At 45.3% G+C, this 22,899-nt stretch overlaps 1 protein-coding gene across 5 annotated transcripts in view; it reads right to left on the reverse strand.

Annotated features, from left to right (window-relative positions):
* Window positions 1-22,899, reverse strand: part of VWA3A (von Willebrand factor A domain containing 3A) — a 91,749-nt gene that overhangs the window by 50,794 nt on the left and 18,056 nt on the right. For all 5 annotated transcript variants that reach the window (XM_050966708.1, XM_050966706.1, XM_050966707.1 and 2 more), the window contains exons 13-16: window positions 15,035-15,173; window positions 14,841-14,944; window positions 11,714-11,794; window positions 1,510-1,604 (exon numbers count right to left, since the gene is read on the reverse strand). In XM_050966708.1, the coding sequence (XP_050822665.1) occupies window positions 1,510-1,604; window positions 11,714-11,794; window positions 14,841-14,944; window positions 15,035-15,173 (419 nt within the window). The remainder of the gene's footprint in view (window positions 1-1,509; window positions 1,605-11,713; window positions 11,795-14,840; window positions 14,945-15,034; window positions 15,174-22,899) is intronic.

Here is a 22,899-nt window from a genome sequence, read left to right on the forward strand (position 1 = left end):
CACAGTGTTTTAATATCATGTGCTGCAAATAGCCACAAGAGACATATTGAAGAGTCATTTGCGGCTTGGAAATCTCAGTCTGAGTATCACTGATCTATAGCATAGTTAGTCAGTGACTGTTTGATTTTAAATAATCACTATCTAACATAATGGGATTGAGCTGTATTATGGTCCCAATCCAGCAAACAATAATGCACATGCCTAACTTTAAACACATGAATAGTCCCGGTAAGTGTTTCCAGGATTGGCCCTTACTTAATCCACACTGAGCGTGTTTTGTTTTATCCTAATGCTGGACCTGGACCCATGCAATACAGCTCCAAGGTGAGAAGAAAGGTCTCCCATCATTTTAACTGTGGGTCATAACTCCATATACAGTTTTTGTGGAAGAAAGGACTCAGTCTTTGAGTGGGGCTGGATGGAAGATTTGTTGTCTGAGACTTCACAGTAGGAAGCTTTAACACTAAGTACACCTCTACCCCGATATAAAGCTGTCCTTGGGAGCCAAAAAATTCTTACTGCATTATAGGTGAAACTGCGTTATATCAAACTTGCTTTGATCCGCCGGGAGTGCGCAGCCCAGTCTCCCCGGAGCGCTGCTGTTACGTGCCTGGATGCTCTGCAAGGACGAGGCTCACACACATGGTGAATTAATTGGCTTTAATGAAGGTAATGTGACACACCCGCAACGGGGACTTCAAGTGTTGCTGTCACTGGGATGGGGAACCCAGCGCACGAAAAAGCTCGGCCTGGTACGGAGTCTGAATGTGCAATCAATAGCCTGCAGCAATTATATCATGGTAATACTATGCAAAGCAGCACATACATATGCAATTCGAGGCTTTCCATCAACAATGGCCGCCTCCCTTGGCCTATGGCCAGGGGGTTTCTGCAAAGGCAGTTCTAACCAGCTAGAAGCAGCATCTGCTGGCATACTGTGTCCTATAATAACCTACCACCGAGAAAGCGAAAAGCCCTAACTAGGCCGTGACACAGTCTTCCGGGGTCCCCTACAGCTGCTTTACTGTGTTATATCCAAATTCGTGTTATATTGGGTCGCATTATATCGGGGTAGAGGTGTACAGATGGCCCAACATGCTTTGCAGGAAGGGTCTTAATGTTTCAGCCTTTATGGCTATACACATCAGGCTCTGTTTACATAGGATTTAAGACAGAACATTTCCCAAAGGGTCATTTCCTAGATACCTCACATTTAAATGTGGATTTTAACTGGTCTCACTGAAGCTATGGCTTCTTTTCTAGTATATTTGAACTTTAGTGTCTTTATGGTCCAGTGAACACCCCATCATCAATAATAAAAATATACACCTACATGCTGAACAGTACAATATCAATTTTCATGCACACATCACTTATCTGCAAATGATGCATTTAGGAGTGTACATTTTCTGTACTGTGTCTCTATGCTCATTTACAGGCACAAAGTTAACACTGCCAAATTAGGATGCCACTTCTGCAACAGGGACCCACAATGCCCAATATTAATACCTCAGTTCACAAACAGTTCCCCATATTCTTCTACTAGCCATAGAAAGCCAGTCTATTCGCCTCTCATACGTTCTCACCATTCTATCAAGCTGTTTCTGTGAACAAAATATAAACAACTGATGAATGGTGATTTTAAAAATAATCTACATTAACATGTTTCTATTTCAGACTAAATCTGTATTTCCAAATATTTGTTGACCTAAAAAAAGGATAAATGACTATTACAAACTATACACATTTTAGTGAATAAAATCCAAGTATTTAAACTGAGGGAAATGATCAGTTATGGTAAAGTAGATAAAGTTTCCAGTACCTTTACAGTTCATGCATTCTGTTAAAACATCTGCAGATAAGACACACAGAAAATGAAGAAGAAACTAAAAGGGCTCTGTGGTTCTCTGACCCTCACAATTTGCACTGACCATAGGAATGTCAGATGATAGTTTAGCTTGCTCATAATTGGCCTCTGTGCATTTTACTTCATCATCTGTTAACATCACTTGATGCAATTAATTTTCAATCATTTTGGCTATAACTCCAGTCTTTAAAACTTCCTCATTAGAGGCAAAGCTGCTCCACAGCATATAAAATACACCTCTACCTCAATATAACGCTGTCCTTGGGAGCCAAAAATTTTTACCGCGTTATAGGTGAAACCATGTTATATTGAACTTGCTTTGATCCACTGGAGTGTGCAGCACCGCCCTACCGGAGCACTGCTTCACTGCGTTATATCCAAATTTGTGTTATATTGGGTGGCGTCATACGGAGGTAGTGGTGTGCTTGATTTTAGTCATAGGGAGGGACACTGGCATTTAGGTCTTTGAATTTCTAGGGCTCTGGGGAAAGGAGCATGTTCTGGCACAACTATGGCATTATTATAATAAGAAAGATATATATGCCAATCTTTCAAAAGTGATTCAAATCCAGGGAGAACACCAGAGATGAGACCCAATGCTAGTCAAAGGAAAAGGAAGGGAGACAAGTCTACCAAAAGGTCAAGGAGCACAAGAGGAGGTCTGGAACTTCCCGCAAGCCCTGCCCGTTTATGCATAGCTTGATGCAATATCAAGCAGGGTTTCCTATCTCCACCTCTAAAATGTACTGCGGACACTTCAGCATCCCACAGAGCCCAGGAACCCCTCCCTGCATAGCAGGATGAGGAAAAGGTGCTTGGCATTGCATGGTGATGATGATGATTACAGTGAGCTGAGCAATAGCCAGGAGCTGTTTGATATACAACCAAAATCCCAGACAAATGTGCAAGTGCCCTGTGGCAACGCATGTGCCATCCTTGTAAGAGGGAGAAACTGGTAGTTGCAATTTATCAATACTAGTATATTTAATAAACTACAATTGGGTCTGATAATCGCAAGCCTGTATGTTTATATTAGCCAGAGAGAGTATGTCCCGCCATAGATCCTTACCACAGCCCTGCCCCCAACATACATCTGCAAACTTTGTCTGCTACTACTACAAACCAGGGGTAGGCAAACTACTCCTGCGGGCTGCATTCAGCCCGCCAGTCGTTTCAATCTGGCCCTTGAGCTTCCGCTGGGGAGCGGGATTTGGGGCTTGCCCCACTCCAGCATGGGAGCAGGGTCAGAGGCTGCTCCACAGGGCTCCCTCCTACAGTACATGGCCCTCCTACAGTTCCTATGTGTAGGGGCAGCCAAGGGGCTCTGCTTTGCACACTGCTCCGGCCCCAAGCGTTGCCCCTGGAGCTCCCATTGACCGAGAACCACAGCCAATGGGAACTGCAGGGGCGGTGCCTGCAGATGGAGTAGTGCACAGAACCGCCTGACCATACCTCCGCATAGGAGCTGGATAAGGGACATGTTGTTAATTCCGGGAGCCAGTTGAGGTAAGTGCCACCTGGAGCCTGCATCTCTGAGCCTTTCCGCATACCCTAACCCCGTGCCCTATCCTGAGTCTCCTCCTGCCCTCCAAACCCCTTGGTCCCAGTCCAGAGCCCTCTCCTATACCCCAAACTCCTCATCCCCAGCCCCACCCCCAGAGCCCGCCCCTCCCAGCTGGAACCCTCACCTGCCCCACACACCCTACTCCCCTGCCTCAGCCTGGAGCCCCCTCCTGCATCCTGAACTCCTCATTTCTGGCCCCATCCCAGAGCCCTCACCCCCTCCCACATCCCAACTCCAATTTTATGAGCATTCATGGTTTGCCATACAATTTATATTCCCAGATGTGGCCTTCGGGCCAAAAATTTTGCCCACCCCTGCTACAAACCCTCCATCGGGGGCCCAAGACAAATCCAGATCTAATGCCCAAGTTATAATTAAACCTCCCCTTTGATTCTGTCCCTATAAAAATGGCAGACAAGCATATACATGTAAAACACTTCTGTTTCTAAGCAGCAGTTTTACTATAAAGGTCAGAACTGCATCAACAGCAGCACTAGGCAATGTTCAGAGCAAAACCTAGCACAACATGTAAAATGAATGTGTACAATGCCTTGCATACATATGCCTTTCTGTAATACAGCATTGCTTTTAAGCTATTCCTTGCAACTCAGCAAGGCACCATAAACCAAGAACCACATCCACAAACACATTCATAGCACATCTATGGGGTACAGCTGACACAAAGGAGACACTGAACTTCCAAAAAATTCAAGGCATAGCAGGGTAGGGACAAAGCACAGAAGTGAACATAAGAAATGCCACATTGGATCAGACCACTTGCCCATCTAACCCAGTATCCTGTCCTCCAGTCCCAGATTCTTCTGGTGCCAGATGCTTCAGGAGTGAACAGAACAGGGCAACTTATTGAGTGATCCATCCCCTGTCCTCCAGTCCCAGATTTTAACAGTCACAGGTTAAGGGACACTCAGAGCATGGGGTTGAATCTCTGACCATGTTGGCTAATAGCCATTGATGGACCTATCGTCCAGGAACTTATCTAATTCACTTTGAACCCAGTTATAATTTTGGCCTTCACAGGAGCCCCTGGCAACAAGTTCCACAGATTTACTGCATTGTGTGAAGTACTTCCTTATATTTGTTTTAAACCTGCTGCCTATTAATTGCTTCACATTTTCTTATTCACTTTCTCCACGCCATTCATGATTTCATAGACCTCTATCATATCTCCCCCCACCATTTGTCTCTTTTCCTGACTAGTTCTAGTTTTTATAAGTCTCTCCTTATAAGGAAGCTGTTCCATAACCTTAATAATTTTTGTTGCCCTTCTCTATACTTTTTCCAATTATAATCTCTCTTTTTTGAGATGGGGCAACCAGAACTATTCACAGTATTCAAGGTGTGGGTATACTGTCGATTTACATAGAGGCATGATATTTTCTGCCTTATTATCTATCCTTTTCCTAATGGTTCCTAACATTCTATTAGCTTTTTTGACTGCTGTTACACATTGAGTGGATGTTTTCAGAGAACTAGCCATGATTACTCTATGATCTCTTTCTTGAGCAGTAACAGCTAATTAGACCCCATCATTCTGTATGTAGAGTTGAGAAGATGTTTTCCAACATGCATTAGTAGGATGAAATTCAATGAGGATAAATGCTTCCATTTAGGAAGGAACAAACAGCTGCACACAGACAAAATGAGAAATGACTGCCTAGAGGAAGGAGTACTGCGAAAAGGAATCTAAGGGTCACAGGGGATCACAAGCTAAATATAAGTCAACAGTGTAACACTGTTGCAAAAAAAGCAAACATCATTCTGGGACGTATTAGCAGGAGTATTGTAAGCAAGACACAAGAATTAATTCTTCTGCTCTACTCTGTGCTAATTAGGCCTCAACTGGAGTATTGTGTCCAGTTCTGGGTGCCACATTTCAGGAAAGATGTGGACAAATTGGAGAAAGTTCAGAGAAGAGCAAGAAAAATGATTAAAGGTCTAGAAAACATGACCTATGAGGGAAGATTGAAAAAATTGGGTTTGTTTAATCTGGAGAAGAGAAGACTGAGAGGGGACATGATAACAGTTTTCAAGTATCTAAAAGGCTGTTACAAGGAAGAGGGAGAAAAATTGTTGTCCTTAACCTCTGTGGATAGGACAAGAATCAATTAACTTAAATTGCAGCAAGGGCAGTTTAGACTGGACATTAGGAAAAACTTCCTGTCAGAGTGGTTAAGCACTGGAATAAATTGCTTAGGGAGGTTGGGGATTGGGGATCATTGGGGATTTTTAAGAACAGGTTAGAGAAACATCTGTCAGGGATGGTCTAGATCGGTGGTTCTCAAAGCTGGTCTGCTGCTTGTTCAGAGAAAGCCCCTGGCCGGCCGGGCCGGTTTGTTTACTTGCTGCGTCCGCAGGTTCAGTCAATTGTGGCTCCTACTGGCCACGGTTCGCCGCTCCAGGACAATGGGGGCTGCGGGAAGCGGCGTGGGCCGAGAGATGTGCTGGCTGCCTTCCTGCAGCTCCCACTAGCCTGGAGCAGCGAACTGCGACCAGTGGGAGCCGTGATTGGCCGAACCTGCGGACGCTGCAGATAAGCTGACTGTCCTGGCCCGCCAGGGGCTTTCCCTGAACAAGTGGTGGACCAGCTTTGAGAACCACTGGTCTAGAAAATACTTGGTCCTGCAGGGGACTGGACTAAATGACCTCTCGAGGTCCCTTCCAGTTCTAACATTCTATGATTACTTTGCATTTATCCACACTGAATTTCATCTGCCATTTTCTTGCCTAGTCACTCAGTTTTGTGAGATCCCTTTGTAATTCTCTGCAATCTGCTTTGGACTTAACTATCTTGAGTAATTTTGGATCATCTGCAAACTTTGCCACCTCACTGTTTACGTCCTTTTCCAGATCATTTATGAATATGTTGAACAGCCCTGGTCTCAGTACAGATCGTTGGGGAACCCCACTATTTATCTCGCTACACTGTGAAAACTGACCATTTATTCCTCCCTTTGTTTCCTACCTTTTAACCAGTTACTGATCCATGAGAGGACCTTCCCTCATCACATGACTGCTTACTTTGCTTACGAACATTTAGTGAGGACTTTCTGAAAGTCCAAGTACACTATATCCACTTGACCCACGTTTGCTGACCCTCTGAAAGAATTCTAATAGATTGGTAATGCACGATTTCCCTTTTCAAAAGCTGTTGAATCTTCTCCAACATATCCTGTTCATCTGTGTGTCTGATGATTCTGCTCTTTACTATTGTTTCTACCTATTTGCCTGGTACCGAAGTCAGGCTTATGAGCCAGTAATTGCCAAGACTGCCTCTGGAGCATTTTAAAAATATTGGCGTTACTTTAGCTATCTTCCAGTCATCTGGAACAGAGATGATTGAAGTGATAGGTTACATACCACATACAGCAGTTATGCAATTTCATATCTGAGCTCATTTCACAACTCTTGGGCGATTACCAGCTGGTCCTGGTGACTTATTACTATTTAGTTTATCCATTTGTTCCAAATCTTCCTCTACTGACATCTCAATCTCAGACAGTTCCTCAGATTTGTGTTCTAAAAAGAATGGCTCAGGTGTGGGAGTCTCACTGACATCCTCTGTAGTGAAGACTGATGCAAAGAATTCATTTAGCTTCTCCACAACAGCCTTGTCTTTCTCGAGTGCACCTTTATCATCTTGATCATCTAGTGGCCCCACTGATTTTTTGGTACTTTCTGCTTCTCATAGACTCTAGGACTGGAAGGGACCTCGAGAGGTCATCGAGTCCAGTCCCCTGCCCTCATGGCAGGACCAAATACTGTCTAGACCATCTCTAATAGACATTTATCTAACCTACTCTTAAATATCTCCAGAGATGGAGATTCCACAACTTCCCTAGGCAATCTATTCCAGTGTTTAACTACCCTGACAGTTAGGAACTTTTTCCTAATGTCCAATCTAAATCTCCCTTGCTGCAGTTTAAGCCCATTGTTTCTTGTTCTATCATTGGAGGCTAAGGTGAACAAGTTTTCTCCTTCCTCCTGATGACACCCTTTTAGATACCTGAAAACTGCTATCATGTCCCCTCTCAGTCTTCTCTTTTCCAAACTAAACAAACCCAATTCCTTCAGCCTTCCTTCATAGGTCATGTTCTCAAGACCTTTAATCATTCTTGTTGCTCTTCTCTGGACCCTCTCCAATTTCTCCACATCTTTCTTGAAATGCGGTGCCCAGAACTGGACACAATACTTCTGATACACTTACTTTATTTTTTTTGCTATTTAGCTTTTGAGTCTTTTGCTAGATGCTCTTCAAATTGTTTTTTGGCTTGTCTTATTATGCTTTTACACTTGACATGCCAGAACTTGCACACCCTCAACTGACATTACAGTTCTTTGGGCTGCTGGCAGAATAGCTGGTTAACCTTTACCCACACAGATTTGGGATGCAGCCACAATTTTACGGAACATTGTATTAGCAGGTGGTATTTAATCTTTTCCTTGTTATTGTCAGGCCGAGTTGCCTTGGTTGGACCACCATTGTATGGCATATTCCCTTGCTGCTTCAGCACTACTTCTGTGAGTGGATCAATGGGAAAAACAACTTGGCTACATAGACTCTCAGGCAGCCTCTGGGTCTCTTACACACCTCCCTTCTCTGCCACTTTACTATCCGTCTGATGGATAAATCCTCAAGGATTCACAACTGCCGAAATTAATTCAGCAGTCTTTACTATACTATTCTTATATGTACCTCATGTCCCACCCCATCCCTATGTAAGTGACCTGGTTAAGTACCTCCCACATACTCACCATCCTGTATGGTCTAAAATGCTTACAATCTCCATATAATTCTGAAGCTAACCCCAAATGTAGACTGCCCGAGATAAGAGCATCTGAGTAGCTGGCGTAGCTATCTACCATAGAATGCTAAATCCTCAAACCTAACAACTGCTATTTGTTTAATCTGTTTATCAGTGACCTTTGTGGGGAGAACTTCACCAACATCTACAGAACACCTGGTAACAATCAAAGCATCCCTCTCCTACCCCCCCGCCCACCGCCCAGCAGCAGACACCATTGTTGAACAGTGAATATATCAAAGATAACATTGCAGCAGTTCCACCCACTCTAAAGCATGAGTAATACTGGCTGCTGGCAAGGATAGTACACCTCTCCACCCCTGAATCACACACCTTTCTTGCAGTAGTTCCCATTACACTCATCTCCAATAGACAAACAGCATAGGGAATAAAGAGAAATGTTTTAACTAGACACTGCAAGACGCATGACATCCAGTCTGCATGTTAAATTTCGTTGTATATAGTTTATGGTGTGTGGTTAATAAATCCAAAGTTGTTTGTGAGGCACGTCTTACTGTGTTTTAAAAAGAGTTCAAAGTTGTTGAAAGTTACTGCACATATTTATTGTGTTTTTTTGGCATTACAGAGCTGTCTGAGGTGGTAGAAAGTACTTCATATAACCAGAAAGGCTTCTATACCACAATAAAAAATTTCAATAAGATATTAAAGCTAATAATCCATGTGCACTACAAAAAAAATTGTCTTTTTGCAATCCTCATTAAAATTTCTAATACAAATCACATTCATGCATATTATCCGAAGAACGGCTCAGTCAGTGTGTATATTCCATGAGACGTCAGGCTACTACTCACTGTCAGAGGACACTCTTAAGCTTCCTTCACCCACACAGGGCTAATGGTGGCACTATTAACTGGCTTACTTTCAGGCTGTTTGAATTTAGCCAACAGTCTGTTTGTCCACGTCACTTTATCTACTCTGGCATTAGGGTTTCACCCTCGGTCTCACAGATGTTATGCAATCTGCTGCATGCAGCAATACCTGCAGGAAAAATTTCCTTGCTGAATTTGAATCATGCCATGAAATACCTGCCCTTCAGTCTTCCAAAGACACACACACGTTCATTCTGTAGCTGCACAGGGGATAATTAAACCTTCCCTTACTTCTGTCTAAGTTACTGGTGTTTGGCTTCATAAACCAGGGAAGCAAAGGGAAGGCAGAGTCACTAAGAATCACAATTGGCATAGAAACTCTGTTAATGTCAACTGGATGTCTGGAAAGTGTCCCAGCTTTCAGCTGGTCAAAAAGTTGTGTATTTCTAAAAATCCATGTGTCATGGATTTTTCCAGACCAGCCAACTTTGTGTTGTTAGTACATCAATTCTTAGTGATCCACCAAACTACATAACGATCAAGAAACACCCATTTTATTTACCTGGAGGCTGGTGGTCAAGAGGGCACAGAATGGGGACATGCGTAGTCTACTGTCTCAGCAGTTAAGGAAGGCCACGTTGTTGAATCCATCTATTATTTCCTGCATGTTGCCCTGCCTTATTGTCCTGTATAGCAGGACATGCTTTATTGCCTTGCATACGTCAATAACGACTGCCTTCATTGTTGATTTTCCAATGCCAAACTGATTCCTCACTACTTGACAGCATTCCAGGGCTGTAAGTTTCCATTTGGTGATTGCCATTAATTTCTGTCTTGTAAGGGCAATTCTCGTCTTGGTGTTTCTGTGCTGTAGGACTCAAGTGAGTTCATCACATAACTGCATGGATGTGGAGTTCTGCATCTGAAAGTTCTTGACGCCAGTGCTGGTTGACGTAGGTTTGCATGACATTCCAATTGTGCCACTTGGTATTCACTGAACTGGAGCACCCCAGGCAGTTGTATGAATGGCTGTAATAACCTAGCCACTACATTCACTGTTCATTCATCTTCAGCTGAGCCTGACTGGTGCAGCCTTGAAAATACAACAAAGTTTCTTCTCTGTGCCACATCCATGTTGTTATGAGTTTGAAAATGGTGCATGAGAGCAGTAGATTATGTGGTGGAACAGAACGAATTGTGTGCATTTAACCCAAATTCCCAAAATTTCCTGAGTGGAATGAGGTATCCCACAACATACAGCAGCTGCCTCATAATGCAGTGACAATTTCCCATGAGGCAGTGTTCCTGAAGGCAGCATGGAGGACACTGAAATGCTTATCCACAATACAACATACCTTTTGCTGGTTTAACCTGATGCTGTATGGACATGATGGACCAGCACAAACAATGAAGCATGAATGAACCCTGCTGGAATAATTGCACTATGCTGGCAACACTTTTCCTGTTCAAAATGTCTAGAGTAGATAAGACCTTAGAGCATTCTAAAACCTGAATTACACAGTACCCTGAATTGCACATATAAGGCAAACCAGTGCATCTATGTTGGGGGGGAAGGGGGAAGAGATGTATAGTCAGGAGACGAGAGTTCCCTGTTTCTTATTCTTTAACAAAGGTGAGCCCTAGCATTTATGGTTACATAAATTACATTTCATCCAAACACATGGAAAGGTTATTGTGGGAATGATCATCCAAATCTGAGTTAAAATGCGACTCACAAATATGATATGCAGAGCTACTAAGGACTATAAAGTGAAGATTTCCATGATGGCCCTTTGATGATTATTAACACTTAGTACTTATACAGAACTTTTCATCCATTAATCTCACATCGCTTTACAATGGTGGGTAAGAATTACCATGATTCATTGATGGAAGAGAAACTGAGGCACAGAAAGGGTAATTTTCAAGTCACACGGGAAATCAGACTATATTTTGAATTTTGCCTATGTCTCCTGACTCCTGTCTGTCTACTCTCCTATCACCTGACAATACTGCTTCTTTTTAGCTGTAACAGCAGTACACCTGAAACAAAAATATTCCAGCATATAGACCTGCCATATCACACAGCAGTTGTTGGAGCTTGTGAGTGCTTTGCTTGCTAAAATGCCCAATGTATGCCCTAGTTTTACTTTTTTTGTTTGACCAATGACTGCTAGGCAGTCTCCTTTATTGGACTTGTTTGCTTCTCAGACGGAATACAATGGGGACATAGTCGTAATTAAGGTATGAAATTATAGGAGAGGATTGTATTAGGGTGGGTTTGGGAGTTACTGCTTTTAATACTGTAACAGCAGAATTACTAGCTGCTACACAACAAAGCATGTTTGGCACTAGTCCAGCAGCGCTCCTGACAGACCTGTTCCTCTTGTTTAGGATTTTTCATTGTTAGATGAATCCGTTCATATATCCATCCAAGTTACTGGCTCCTGTATGCTGCAGATACACTCAATGACAGCTGTAAGCATCTCGTCTTGTAACCAACTGTGCCTGTGAACCCTCTCTGTTGCTGGCCTTTTCTCAGAGCAGGATGATGACTGAGATGGAATAACTAGGTGTGCATGGATAGTACTGGATGGCAGGACCAACTAGACAAATATTAATAACTCACCTGATAGTCATATAATATTGGTGGGTCCACGTGAACATTTTTCACAGTCCCATCATGCCATTCAAACTGCATCATTGCTTTCTGAAAGGATGAGAAAACACTCAGCTGTTTAAAGCAACATGTATGTTGTAAGTTACATAAACATAACATTCTTTCCATTGAGTTTATTAATGAAGAAATACATAGACTATAGTTAATGACATTATATGTCTGATATAAATCCATAAAATGTAAGAAAACTCAGAGTCTATGGAGTTTCATCTGCTTACATCAGGGCTGAATTTGATTCTAAGAGCCTAAGAGGCAGAACACAGAAGGATATTTAAACCTACACTGATTAGGCATCACACTTTCAAATAAATACTACTTTTTCAGATAAAAATCTATCAGACAACCTCTTTGGGCTGGATATTCTATACAGGATGAAAGCTTTCTGAGCAGGCCATACAATGAGGCATTATACTTTTTAAAAAAAAAGTTTTTTATTTGGAGCCAGTGCTGCAAGGTACTCCTGCAAGAGTATTCACAACTCCAGTGAAGTTTAAGGAAGCTGAGAGTATTTAGAATCTCACAAGGCCAGTCCAGAGAAGTTATTTAGGGTCATACAACTAGGAATACTGCTCTCTGTGGCAGCAATGCTACACAATTGAAAACAAATACTTTACCTCATTTTTCCATCAGTGTACGATGACTTCAGGTAATATGAAAACAACAAAGATTTGGATACATATTCTGATTATATTCACCTAAGGAGACAACCCCTTCCTCCACCCCCCAAAAACACCCATATCAAACCAATCAACAAACCTTTCCCCCTGAAAAAAAGAACCACCTCCACCAAGATCCCACTTTTGAGAATAAACTTTACAATGTCATCACAGCATAAAACACAATTTAAAAAATTGGTTTCTGGCAGCCCAACAGGAGTTTCAGAGCTGATGTCCCCTCACTGAAAATGTCCTACCTCTACCCTCAGTCCCCTGCTGTAACCAGGAGGCTAACAGACACTGACAAGGAAGCTTACAGAATACAGGAGAACTATAAATAAATTAGTGTGCCCTTCTAATATGCTGGTAAACTGCCTTTGGCACTCAGATGGCCTAGTAGAAACATTGAAAGCTGGGAGGGGTTGCAAGAATTTAGGAGGACAGGATTAGAATCCAAAATGACCGTGACAAATTGGAGAATTGGTCTGAATTCAACAAGATAAAATTCAATAATGACAAGTGAAAAAATACTTCACATAGGAAGAAAAAAAATCAAATGCGTAACTATAAAATGGAGAGTAACTGACTTGGTGGTAGTACTGCTGAAAAGGTTCTTTGGGTTAAAATGGATTCACAAGCTGAGAGTCAACAATATGATGCAGTTGTGAAAGAGGATAGTATCATACTAGGGTGTATTAACAGGCGTGTCATGAAATTGTCAGCTTTAGCTGGTAATGAAGGATTAACTGCTTCCTCTGGGGAGGATGAAATAAGTGCCAAAGATGCAGAAGGGGTCACACGTTCCTCCAGATGATCAAGATCAGTACTCTGTACATCTTGTTTGGGATCACAAAGGCCATGCTGTTGAGGATGTTGCATTGATTTGGGAGGCTCAACTGTAGGAGACCATCTATTCCTGGATGAGGTGGAGGCATGCTCAAAAAATATGGTCCTAAATAATGAGGTTGAGGATTTCATAAGAGCAAGACGGCATACTATAAGGATATGGCCTATGAGATCATGGTGGAGGAATCCAGGGAATCTGCACTTTGCCCAATCCATGTCTCTCACAGCTAGATGATGTGACCTCCTTTGATTCCTGCTCGTAGATTTACTCAGGCAGTGAGTATCTGCTACGAAAGAAGAACTTCTGCTATAAGCTAAAGAATAAACTTCCTCTAGAGAAAACCTGATCTCTGAAGAACTTTGGGGTTCTAGACAATTCTCCCTGAGATATAGATATTGGATGCTGATGAGGCTGGACAAAGTTAAATCTTCCTTATCAGTACCCTAGGTACTGACAGAAGCTTTGTAGATGTTGGTAATGGTGTCGTGTTTGGAAGGTTAGGTTCCAGTTCCAGTGCAACAGTTAAATCCAGATGTTGCAATGTAGCCAGAGCAGAGGTTGATTGGTCTAAAGGAGGTGGTATTGAAGGCTCTAATTCTATGGGGATCGATGCAGATCTCGTTTCTCTATGTGGTACCAAGGTTTCTGGAACTGACAGAACCACTGTAGTCAGAATTGATATAGGAGGGTTGGCAACTGAACTCAAATGGTAGTGTGGGGCTGAAAAGCGCACCTCTTTTGATAGAGTAGAACTGAGGTGCAGGTCAGATGTATGATTACTCTTTGACTTCCTCTTAGACTATACTGGGGATGGTGATAGGTTTGGAGTCATGGTCTTAGATGTCTGCTCTTCTCTCCCACATATAACTGGAGCAACTGACTGACTGACCCATATTGCAAAGAGAGCTTCCTGGTATTATTAAATGCAATTGAGGGGCACTGGCTCTGTATAGTCACAATGCTGGAAAAGGTAGATAGTGCTAAGGGCATGTTTCCCAACAATGGGAATATATGTAGAGGCCATCTTGGAAAGATGTTGTTTGCAAAAACCTGGATGAGGTCTTTAGCTCAGATCCAGGTGAACCAGTGCAGTCTACAATTATTTACTCCTAGTCTACACAGGAAGCTACAAACCTTGCAATTGCACTAGTTCAGCCAGTTGCCTTAACTCTTCCCACAAAGCAATGCCTGAGGTTTAGACAATTACCACACATTTGTGAATAATATTTGGCTAATCCATCTGTGCTGCCTTGAAAATTTCCATCAGCATACTGTGGTTACTTATCTAAATTGGCTGTGAAACAGTTTAGTTCATCAGCACAGCAATACTGTAGAAACATTTTAAATATTTCTTTGAAGAATTATAAACATAGCTCAGACATCAGGCTGACTTTTCAGTCAATGGTTTTATCTAAGGACATTTGAAAAGCAAAAAGCACTTGAGTAATAAAGTGGGCTCCAGAGAGGAAAGAGCTGCAGCTTTGTGAAAGCAAACCCACATTAAAATGAGTCATCACTATCTTGTGTAACAGATACAGGAATATGGAAGAGGAGGAACAGATCAATTATTTACCTCATGCAGAGTTGATGACACTGTTTTCTGAAGAATAGGCACAAATTCTTCCACAGGTGAAAAAGCATTAGGAGCCAAAACTTGATAAAGGCTTAACTTCTTGGCTATAGCAAGCAAGGAAAATGTTAAATGAAATATACACTGATTTTGTAATCCATGCTTCATACCACATTAAGCTCTTTTATATGCAATACCTTTCAATCCATTTGTCTTTAACCAGCCTGCAGAGGTTTTGGCCAGGAAGCTCGGCATTTGTACAACAAGAGGTCCTTCATGCTTTGGAGGCTTGGGTAGCAAACTAGCAGGCGTTAATTTGGTAAATACTGTGGAAATCTAAATATTTAAAAAATGCTTTATGTAAATATCAATATTAGTTTTCTCAATTTTAAAACATAGAAGCATAGAAACGTAGGGGTGGAAGGGACCTTGCGAGGTCATGTAGTCCAAGTCCCCTGCACCGAGGCAGGACCAAATATACTTAAACCATCCCTGACAGATGTTTGTCTAACTTGTTCTTAAAAACCTCCAGTGATGAAGATTCCACAACCTCTGTTGATAACCAGTTCCAATACTTAATTATGCTTATAGTGAGAAAGTTTTTCCTAACATCTAACCCTAAATCTCCCTTGCTGCAGTTTAAACTAACTACTTCTTGTCCTATCTCCAGTGGACATGAAGAACAATTGACCACTGTCCTCTAAGACTCCTCAGATCTTTTCAGCCTTCTTTCCTTGAGACTGAACATATGGACAGTTTTTTAAACCTTTCCTCATAGGTTAGGTTTTCTAAACCTTTTATTAATTTTGTTGCCCTTCTCTGGACTCTTCAATTTGTCCACATCTTTCTTAAAGTGTGGTGCTCAAAACTGGACACAATATTCCAGCTAAGGCCTCACCAGTGCGGAGTACAAGTGGTGCATTTACCTCTTGTGTCTTACACACAATGCTCCTGTTAATAGACTCTAGAATAATAACAGCTTTTTTCACAACTGTATCACATTGCCGTCTCATGTTCAATTTGTGATCCACTACAACTCCCAGATCCTTTTCAGCATTACTACTGCCAAGCCAGTTTTTTCCCCAGTTTGTATTTGTGTATCAACTTTTCCTTCCTATTGAATTTAATCATGTTGATTTGAGATCAATTCTTCAATGTATCAAGAGAATTTTGCCATAGCAGTTTTACATATGCTAAAATGTTTAGTTGCACAGCTAACTAAAAACTGGCAGAATGCTGTAAAATATTTTGAACATAGATAATGTTTCCAATAATCCCTTTTAAAATAGCTTTTGGAGTACAGCATTCCACTGCATACATTGTGTTAGGCACTTTGCAAACCTGTGGATTTCAGTGGGATTGCACATTATTACTGCAGCACTAAGGCTCAAAAACTGTTCTACATGTTCTAACAACTCTATAACTATCAAGAGTTGTACAAAATATATAAAAGGAGCAGAAGTAGTGCCCCTCACTGTGCAGTAGTATAGAAAGTCATGCTTCTTCAAAACAGACCAGATGTCAGTCCAAGGACCAGTGTGCCTGCTGGCCAATTCTACAACAATAGAGAGCCATTTGGATTTGTTCTCTGTGGGAGAGAGTTTTGTCCCCGTATGCTTATTAAAATGTTACTGTTCTATAAAAATTGAAACAAAATTACAATTAAATTTCTCAACATTATTTTCTCCTCTGGCTGCTGACCAGTGATTTCCTCTCAACTATGTTGAGATGTGTTTCCACTACTGCTACATCTGACACTCTTTGGTCAAATAGAAATGGTTGTGGTTAAAAAACACACCCAGATAATACTTTCTTGCAAACAAAGTACATGATTTCACTTAAACCCCGTCTCCATGCATTTATTTCTACTACAGAAAAGAAGTAGGCTTTTGGTTTAATTTAGGTTAAGTTTATTCCCTTTGCAACAGAAATATGTATTTTCTCTCATCAACCTCCCTTGACCCCTACTTGCCTCTCCAACTAGCCTTCCTTCTCTTTTCCATCTCTAAGCTCACTGAATGCATTGTCTGCAACTTCTTTCTAGAGTTCCTCTCCTCGAACTCCATCCTGGACCCTCTCCAGTCTGGCTACTGCCCCTTTCACTCTTCTGATCAGTCTCTCAACCAAGTCTCTAGTGACTTCTTCCAGGCCAAAGCTCAAGACCAATACTTCATACTCATCCTCCTCAATCTGTCAGCTTACTTTAACCCATGCTTTTTTCTCTAAGTTTTATCCTCCTTCAGCTTTTTTGACTCTGTCCTCTCCTGGTTCTCCTCCTACCTCTCCAATTACTTTTCCAGTGTCTCATCTGGAGAATCCTCCTCATCCTTCCCCTTCAACTTTCTGTGGGGTCCTAAAGGGCTCTGTCCTGGGTCCCCTTTCTCATCTCCCTCTCCAATTTATCTCTGGATAATCATATTAAAAAAACACCTCTGCAACTATCATCTCAGTGCTGAACAAACACAGATCTACCTTTCTACTGTTTTCTTCTATCCAAGTTAAAATCTCAGCCTTTCTAACATTTCCTTTGTGAATATTCAGCTGTCAGTTTAAGCTCAACAGCCTCAGTGGCGCCCTGATCCAGAATAGGGGCTCCTAGGTGTTATCTGAAATACACACACACACAGAAATATAAAAAGTAGAGTCTGAACGAGTGCTTCCCTGTCAGCTAGCTGGGAGGGGGAGAGACTGTGTGTGTTTATGTAAACACAGTTTTTCCTGCTCTGCTGAGATATCCAGCAATTAGAGTGGTGTTTTGCTCAAAGTAATCAACTTTGGCTGGTGTGGGGTTACAAATCACATTAGTACTGAATGCAGAGGTAGTGAAATGCTGTTACCAACGTAATTATTGTAGGAATTACACAATGCTTAAACAGTCCTAAATGAGAGGGGTCACCCTCAGCTGAAAGGACCTCGTTAGGCCAGGGGCTCGAATGCTGGAACCCTGTGAAAGTAAGAGGGGTGGGGACAGATGTCCCAGCCAGGTGGTGTGTAGACTCTCCCTAGGAGTCCCCAGAATGGTTTGACCTGTTCCTCCCCGCTGTTTAAAGAAAGCTAAATAGGCTTCATTAGGAGCTTCTTTTCTTATTTTAAATGCTCAATCAGAGCTGAAATCAGTTGTGCTGGGAATGTGTTTTTTCCCAGAGTTGAAATCACTTGAAATGGGGCAGTGTTTCTGCCCAGCCTGCATAGAGCTGAAAAACACTAAGAAACTGATTTGCAGAGGTAACAGCAGAGAGGCAGGTGATAGCAGAAGGTGACTTGACAGTCGGCAGATGAACAAGTGGTTGGTGAGGTGGTGAGCAGAGCAAGTGGCCAGCAGGGTGGCTGGCGGAGAGGGGCAGTGGGTGAATGCTCAGGCAGTTGAGCAAGTAAGGTGCCTCCTTACCTTCACCCGAGGTGGGACGTAAACTGTGCAGATGCACCTCTGAACTCTGGATCTGCACTGACCAAGGACAGCAACTGTGAGAGGGATGCAGAGAAGGCACGGACACATTAAAGGGACTTTTGGGTTGCTGGACTTAAGAACCTGAGGGGTAAAGGACATTGCCCAACTTACTTGGGGTGGGTCTTTTGCACATGGTGTACATTTGTCAACTCTGTTTGCAGTGTTTTACCAAATTAACGCCAAGTTACTTTCCTCCTTTATTAGAAGTTTCTTTTCTACACTCAGATTCTGTGTTTGTGAGTGGTGAAGTATTGCCTCTCAGTGGTGTGTAGTTTTCCCAGGTTACTGGAGAATCCTGTGGCACCTTATAGACTAACAGACGTTTTGGAGCATGAGCTTTCGTGGGTGAATACCCACTTCGCCAGATGCATGTAGTGGAAATTTCCAGGGGCAGGTATATATATGCAGGCAAGCTAGAGATAATGAGGTTAGTTCAATCAGGGAGGATGAGGCCCTGTTCCGGCAGCTGAGGTGTGAAAACCAAGGGAGGAGAAACTGGTTTTGCAGTTGGCAAGCCATTCTGTGTATTCATTCACAGAATGGCTTGCCAACTACAAAACCAGCTTCTCCTCCCTTGGTTTTCACACCTCAACTGCTCGAACAGGGCCTCATCCTCCCTGATTGAACTAACCTCATTATCTCTAGCTTGCCTGCATATATATACCTGCCTGTAAGCCGGCGGTGTCGGGGCTCGTTCCTCTCAGGCATGGCGGGGAGCCAGGACGCCTCCTTACACACAGCAGTCTGGGTAGGCCTGACCCCTCAGCAGGCTTTGAGGGAATAAAGGGTCTGGAAACAAAGTATATCAGCCCAGGCTCTTGGGCAGGGCAGTAAGCAGCTCAAGCTCAGGCCTCCAGCAGGCTGAGCAAACAAAGTATATCAGCCCAGGCCCTTGGGCAGGGCAGGGCAGCAGCAGTTCAGGCTCAGGCCTTCAGCAGGCTGAGCAAACACAGTATATCATACGTCCACACAGAAGGCCTCCTCAGGCCAGGGAGAGGGAGAGTCTGCCACCCGTGGGAGGGTGGCAGGGGGAACGCAGGCCCTCCCACTCCATTACGTTCCAGCCCGGGGCCCTAGCAGCGGCAAAGGCACGCTGCTTTCAGTGGGGATCCTAGCCAAAACACACTGACATGGGTTCAGGCTCTTCAGGAGCCAAACCAGGTCAGCTACCCCCAGGCCACTTCCGACCTCCCCCTCTCTGGGTACCTGTCTCTTGCCAGCTTCGGCTGGGGGGTCCCAGACCATGGGCTCCTCCGGGTACTGATCGTAGGGAGGCTCAGGCTGCTCCTTGGGATACCGGTCGTAGGTAAGCTCAGGCCGCTCCTTGGGATACTGGTCGTATGGAAACTCAGGCCGCTCCTTGGGGTACCGGGCACAAGGCAGGTCAGGCCAACGTTCCTCCGGGTAGTGAGCACAGGGTAGGCTGACCCCGGCGGGAGCTCGGGCTCCAGCGTCTGTCCTCTCCGGCAGCCGGCCGCCAACTGAGCGCTTGGGCCGGGCTTTTATACTTCCTGTCCCGCCCTGTGACTTCCGGGGGGCGGGGACAGGTGGCGGTGGCTCCGCCCACTGAGGCACCTGCTCTGGCTCGTCCCTCTCAGGCGTGGCGGGGAGCCAGGGCGCCTCCTTACACCCCCGCCCCTCCCCCCCCCAAGGCTGGCTCCCGGGCCACGGGGCCAGGCTCGTCCATACCTCCCAAGCGGGAAAGGAAGTCAGCATTGGCGTGGTCCTTTCCAGCCCTGTGGCGGACGGTGAAGGCGTAGGGCTGCATAGCCAAGTACCACCGTTGAAGTCGCATGTTGTGGTCTTTCATACGGCACAACCATTGGAAGGCGGAGTGGTCAGTGACCAAAGTGAACGGGGCCCCAAGGAGGTAGTAACGCAGGGCATCGCAGGCCCATTTTGACGTGAGGGCTTCCTTTTCGAATACTGCATAGTTTTGCTCCCTGGGGAACAGTTTCCGGCTAATGTAGAGGACCGGATGCTCCTCCTCATCCACCTCCTGTGAGAGGACAGCCCCGAGCCCCACTGCTGACGCATCTGTCTGCAGGACGAAGGGTTGATGGAAGTCAGGGCTAAACAAGACCGGCTTGCTACAGAGGCTTGCCTTAAGCGACTGGAAAGCCTCGTCACACTTGGAGGTCCAGTGTACTTGTCACGGGCTGTCCTTAGTGAGGAGCCCGGTCAAGGGGGCGGCCACTGCTGCAAATTGGGGAATGAACCGTCGATAATATCCCGGCAGCCCCAAGAACTGGCGGACTTGGCACTTCGTGGTCGGCAGAGGACAGGCTGCGATGGCCTGAACCTTGTTCACAAGAGGTTTCACTTGCCCATTTCTGACGGTATATCCCAAGTAGGTGGTCTCATGCCAGCCGATGCGGCACTTCTTAGGGTTGGCTGTTAACCCGGCCGCCCGCAAGGACCTTAGGACAGCGGTGACCTTTTCTAGGTGGGTTTCCCACTGCCGACTGTAGACGACTACGTCATCTAGATAGGCTGCGGCGTAGTCGTGATGTGGTTGGAGGAGGCGGTCCATCAAGCGCTGGAACATGGCGGGTGCCCCATGAAGGCCGAAGGGCATCCGCGTGAAGTGATACAGGCTGGTTGGAGAGGCGAATGTGGTCTTCTCCCTGGAGGCCGGTTCCAGGGGGATCTGCCAGTATCCCTTGCTTAAGTCCAGGGTAGTGATATAGCGGGCCTCTCCCAACCGGGCCATCAGCTCATCTATTCGGGGCATGGGGTAGGCGTCAAACTTAGAGACGGTGTTAATGCACCTAAAGTCAATACAGAATTGCTGGGAGCCATCGGGCTTTGGCACCAGGACGACTGGACTACGCCACTCACTTTGCGAAGGTTCGATTACTCCTAGGTCTAGCATCGCCCGCACCTCGTTGTCAATGATCCGCCTTCGGTGATACAGCAGGGGTCTGGTCGCGGCCCAGATCACCACTCCCGGCTCAGTCTGAATCCGATTGATAGACCATGGAGGTGTGTCCCGACTGGGCCATAAAAGTACGGGGGAACGCTTGAAGGAGGCAGCGGGTTTGCTCGAGCTGTTCTTTCGTCAGCGTTTCCCCAAGCTGGGGTCCCTCGGGGTCTTCATTGGGGTGTACCTGGGGCCCTATCTCGGGTTCCGGTGGATAGGGATTGATCAATAACCCTTCTCGTTCCTGCCAGGGCTTGAGGAGGTTGACGTGGTACAGTTGGAGCTCTGCCGGTCAGGTTGACGAATTTCATAAGTAATGGGGCCCACCTTTCGAACCACCTCATAAGGGTCCTGCCATCGAGACAGGATCTTGGACTCACTGGAGGGGAGGAGGAGTAAGACCCAGTCTCCAGGTTGGAAGTCACAGATGCGCGCATCCCGGTTGTACGTCTGGGCCTGCATTTCTTGGGCGGCTTTCGAGTTTGCTTGGGCCAGGGTCCCAGCCTGTTTGAGACGCTCCTGGAGCTGGATCACATATTGTAGGAGACCCTAGGCGGGTGATGGGGTTTGCTCCCAGGTTTCCCTCATCAAGTCCAAGAGGCCCCGGGGTCGGCGGCCATACAATAGTTCGAAAGGCGAGAACTTGGTTGAGGACTGGGGGACCTCTCGCACCGCCAAGAGCAAGGGCGGGAGTAGCTGGTCCCACCAGCGGAGGTCCTCCGGGGCAAATTTTCATAACATGTCCTTTAGGGTTCGATTGAACCTCTCTACCAACCCGTCGGTTTGGGAATGATACACTGATGTCCGCAGTTGCTTGATCCCTAGGAGCCTGCACACCTGCTCCAACAGCCGCGAGGTGAAGTTGGTCCCCTGATCCGTGAGGATCTCCCGGGGCAAGCCGAGGCGGGCGAAGACCTTGACCAGTTCGCCCGCGATGGTGCAGGCGGTGATGTTACGGTGCGCGATCGCTTCGGGGAACTGGGTGGCATAGTCCAGCATCACCAGGATGTACTGGAACCCCGCAACACTCTTAGGGAGGGGCCCCCCAGATCCATGGCCACACGCTCGAAAGGGGTCTCGATTAGTGGCATTAGGACCAGCGGTGTCTTGGGCGTCCTTGCCGGAGCGGTCAACTGGCAATCCGGGCACGAGTACAATAGTCCTTCACCTTGCGGTGTATCCCTGGCCAACAGAATCGTCCCAATATTCAGGCTAGGGTCTTTTTGGTACCCAGATGTCCGGCAGCTGGGACATCATGGGCCAGTTTCATGACAGCCCGATGACATCGGGGCACGAGGAGTTGAGTTCGGGGCTCCCTGGTGTGCGGGTCCCTCTCGACCCGATACAAGTGGTCCTGTCGCAATTCAAAGTGTGGCCACCGGGCTGCTCAACCTGGATTGAGGATAGCCCCATCCACGGCGGCGAGCTGCTCATACGCCCCGTTGAGGGTGGGGTCAGCTCTTTGGTCCTGGCAGAAGTCTGCGGGGGCCGAGGGATCCCCTGCCTCCCCCGGGGAAGCATCGTCCCCATCCTTTGTCTCGACGGGGTGCTTGGGGGGGTCCTGGTCATCCTCCTCTGTTTCTGGGGCCACCCACTCATCTTCCTTCCCTTCTGGGGTCTCTCCTCCTAAGGCTGGTACGGGACCCATGCCGCCTCCGGTATGTTGGCGCAGGACGGCCAGAAACTCAGGC

The sequence above is a fragment of the Gopherus flavomarginatus genome, chromosome 9 (assembly GCF_025201925.1).
Source record: "Gopherus flavomarginatus isolate rGopFla2 chromosome 9, rGopFla2.mat.asm, whole genome shotgun sequence".
In the NCBI taxonomy this organism is placed as follows: domain Eukaryota; kingdom Metazoa; phylum Chordata; order Testudines; family Testudinidae; genus Gopherus; species Gopherus flavomarginatus.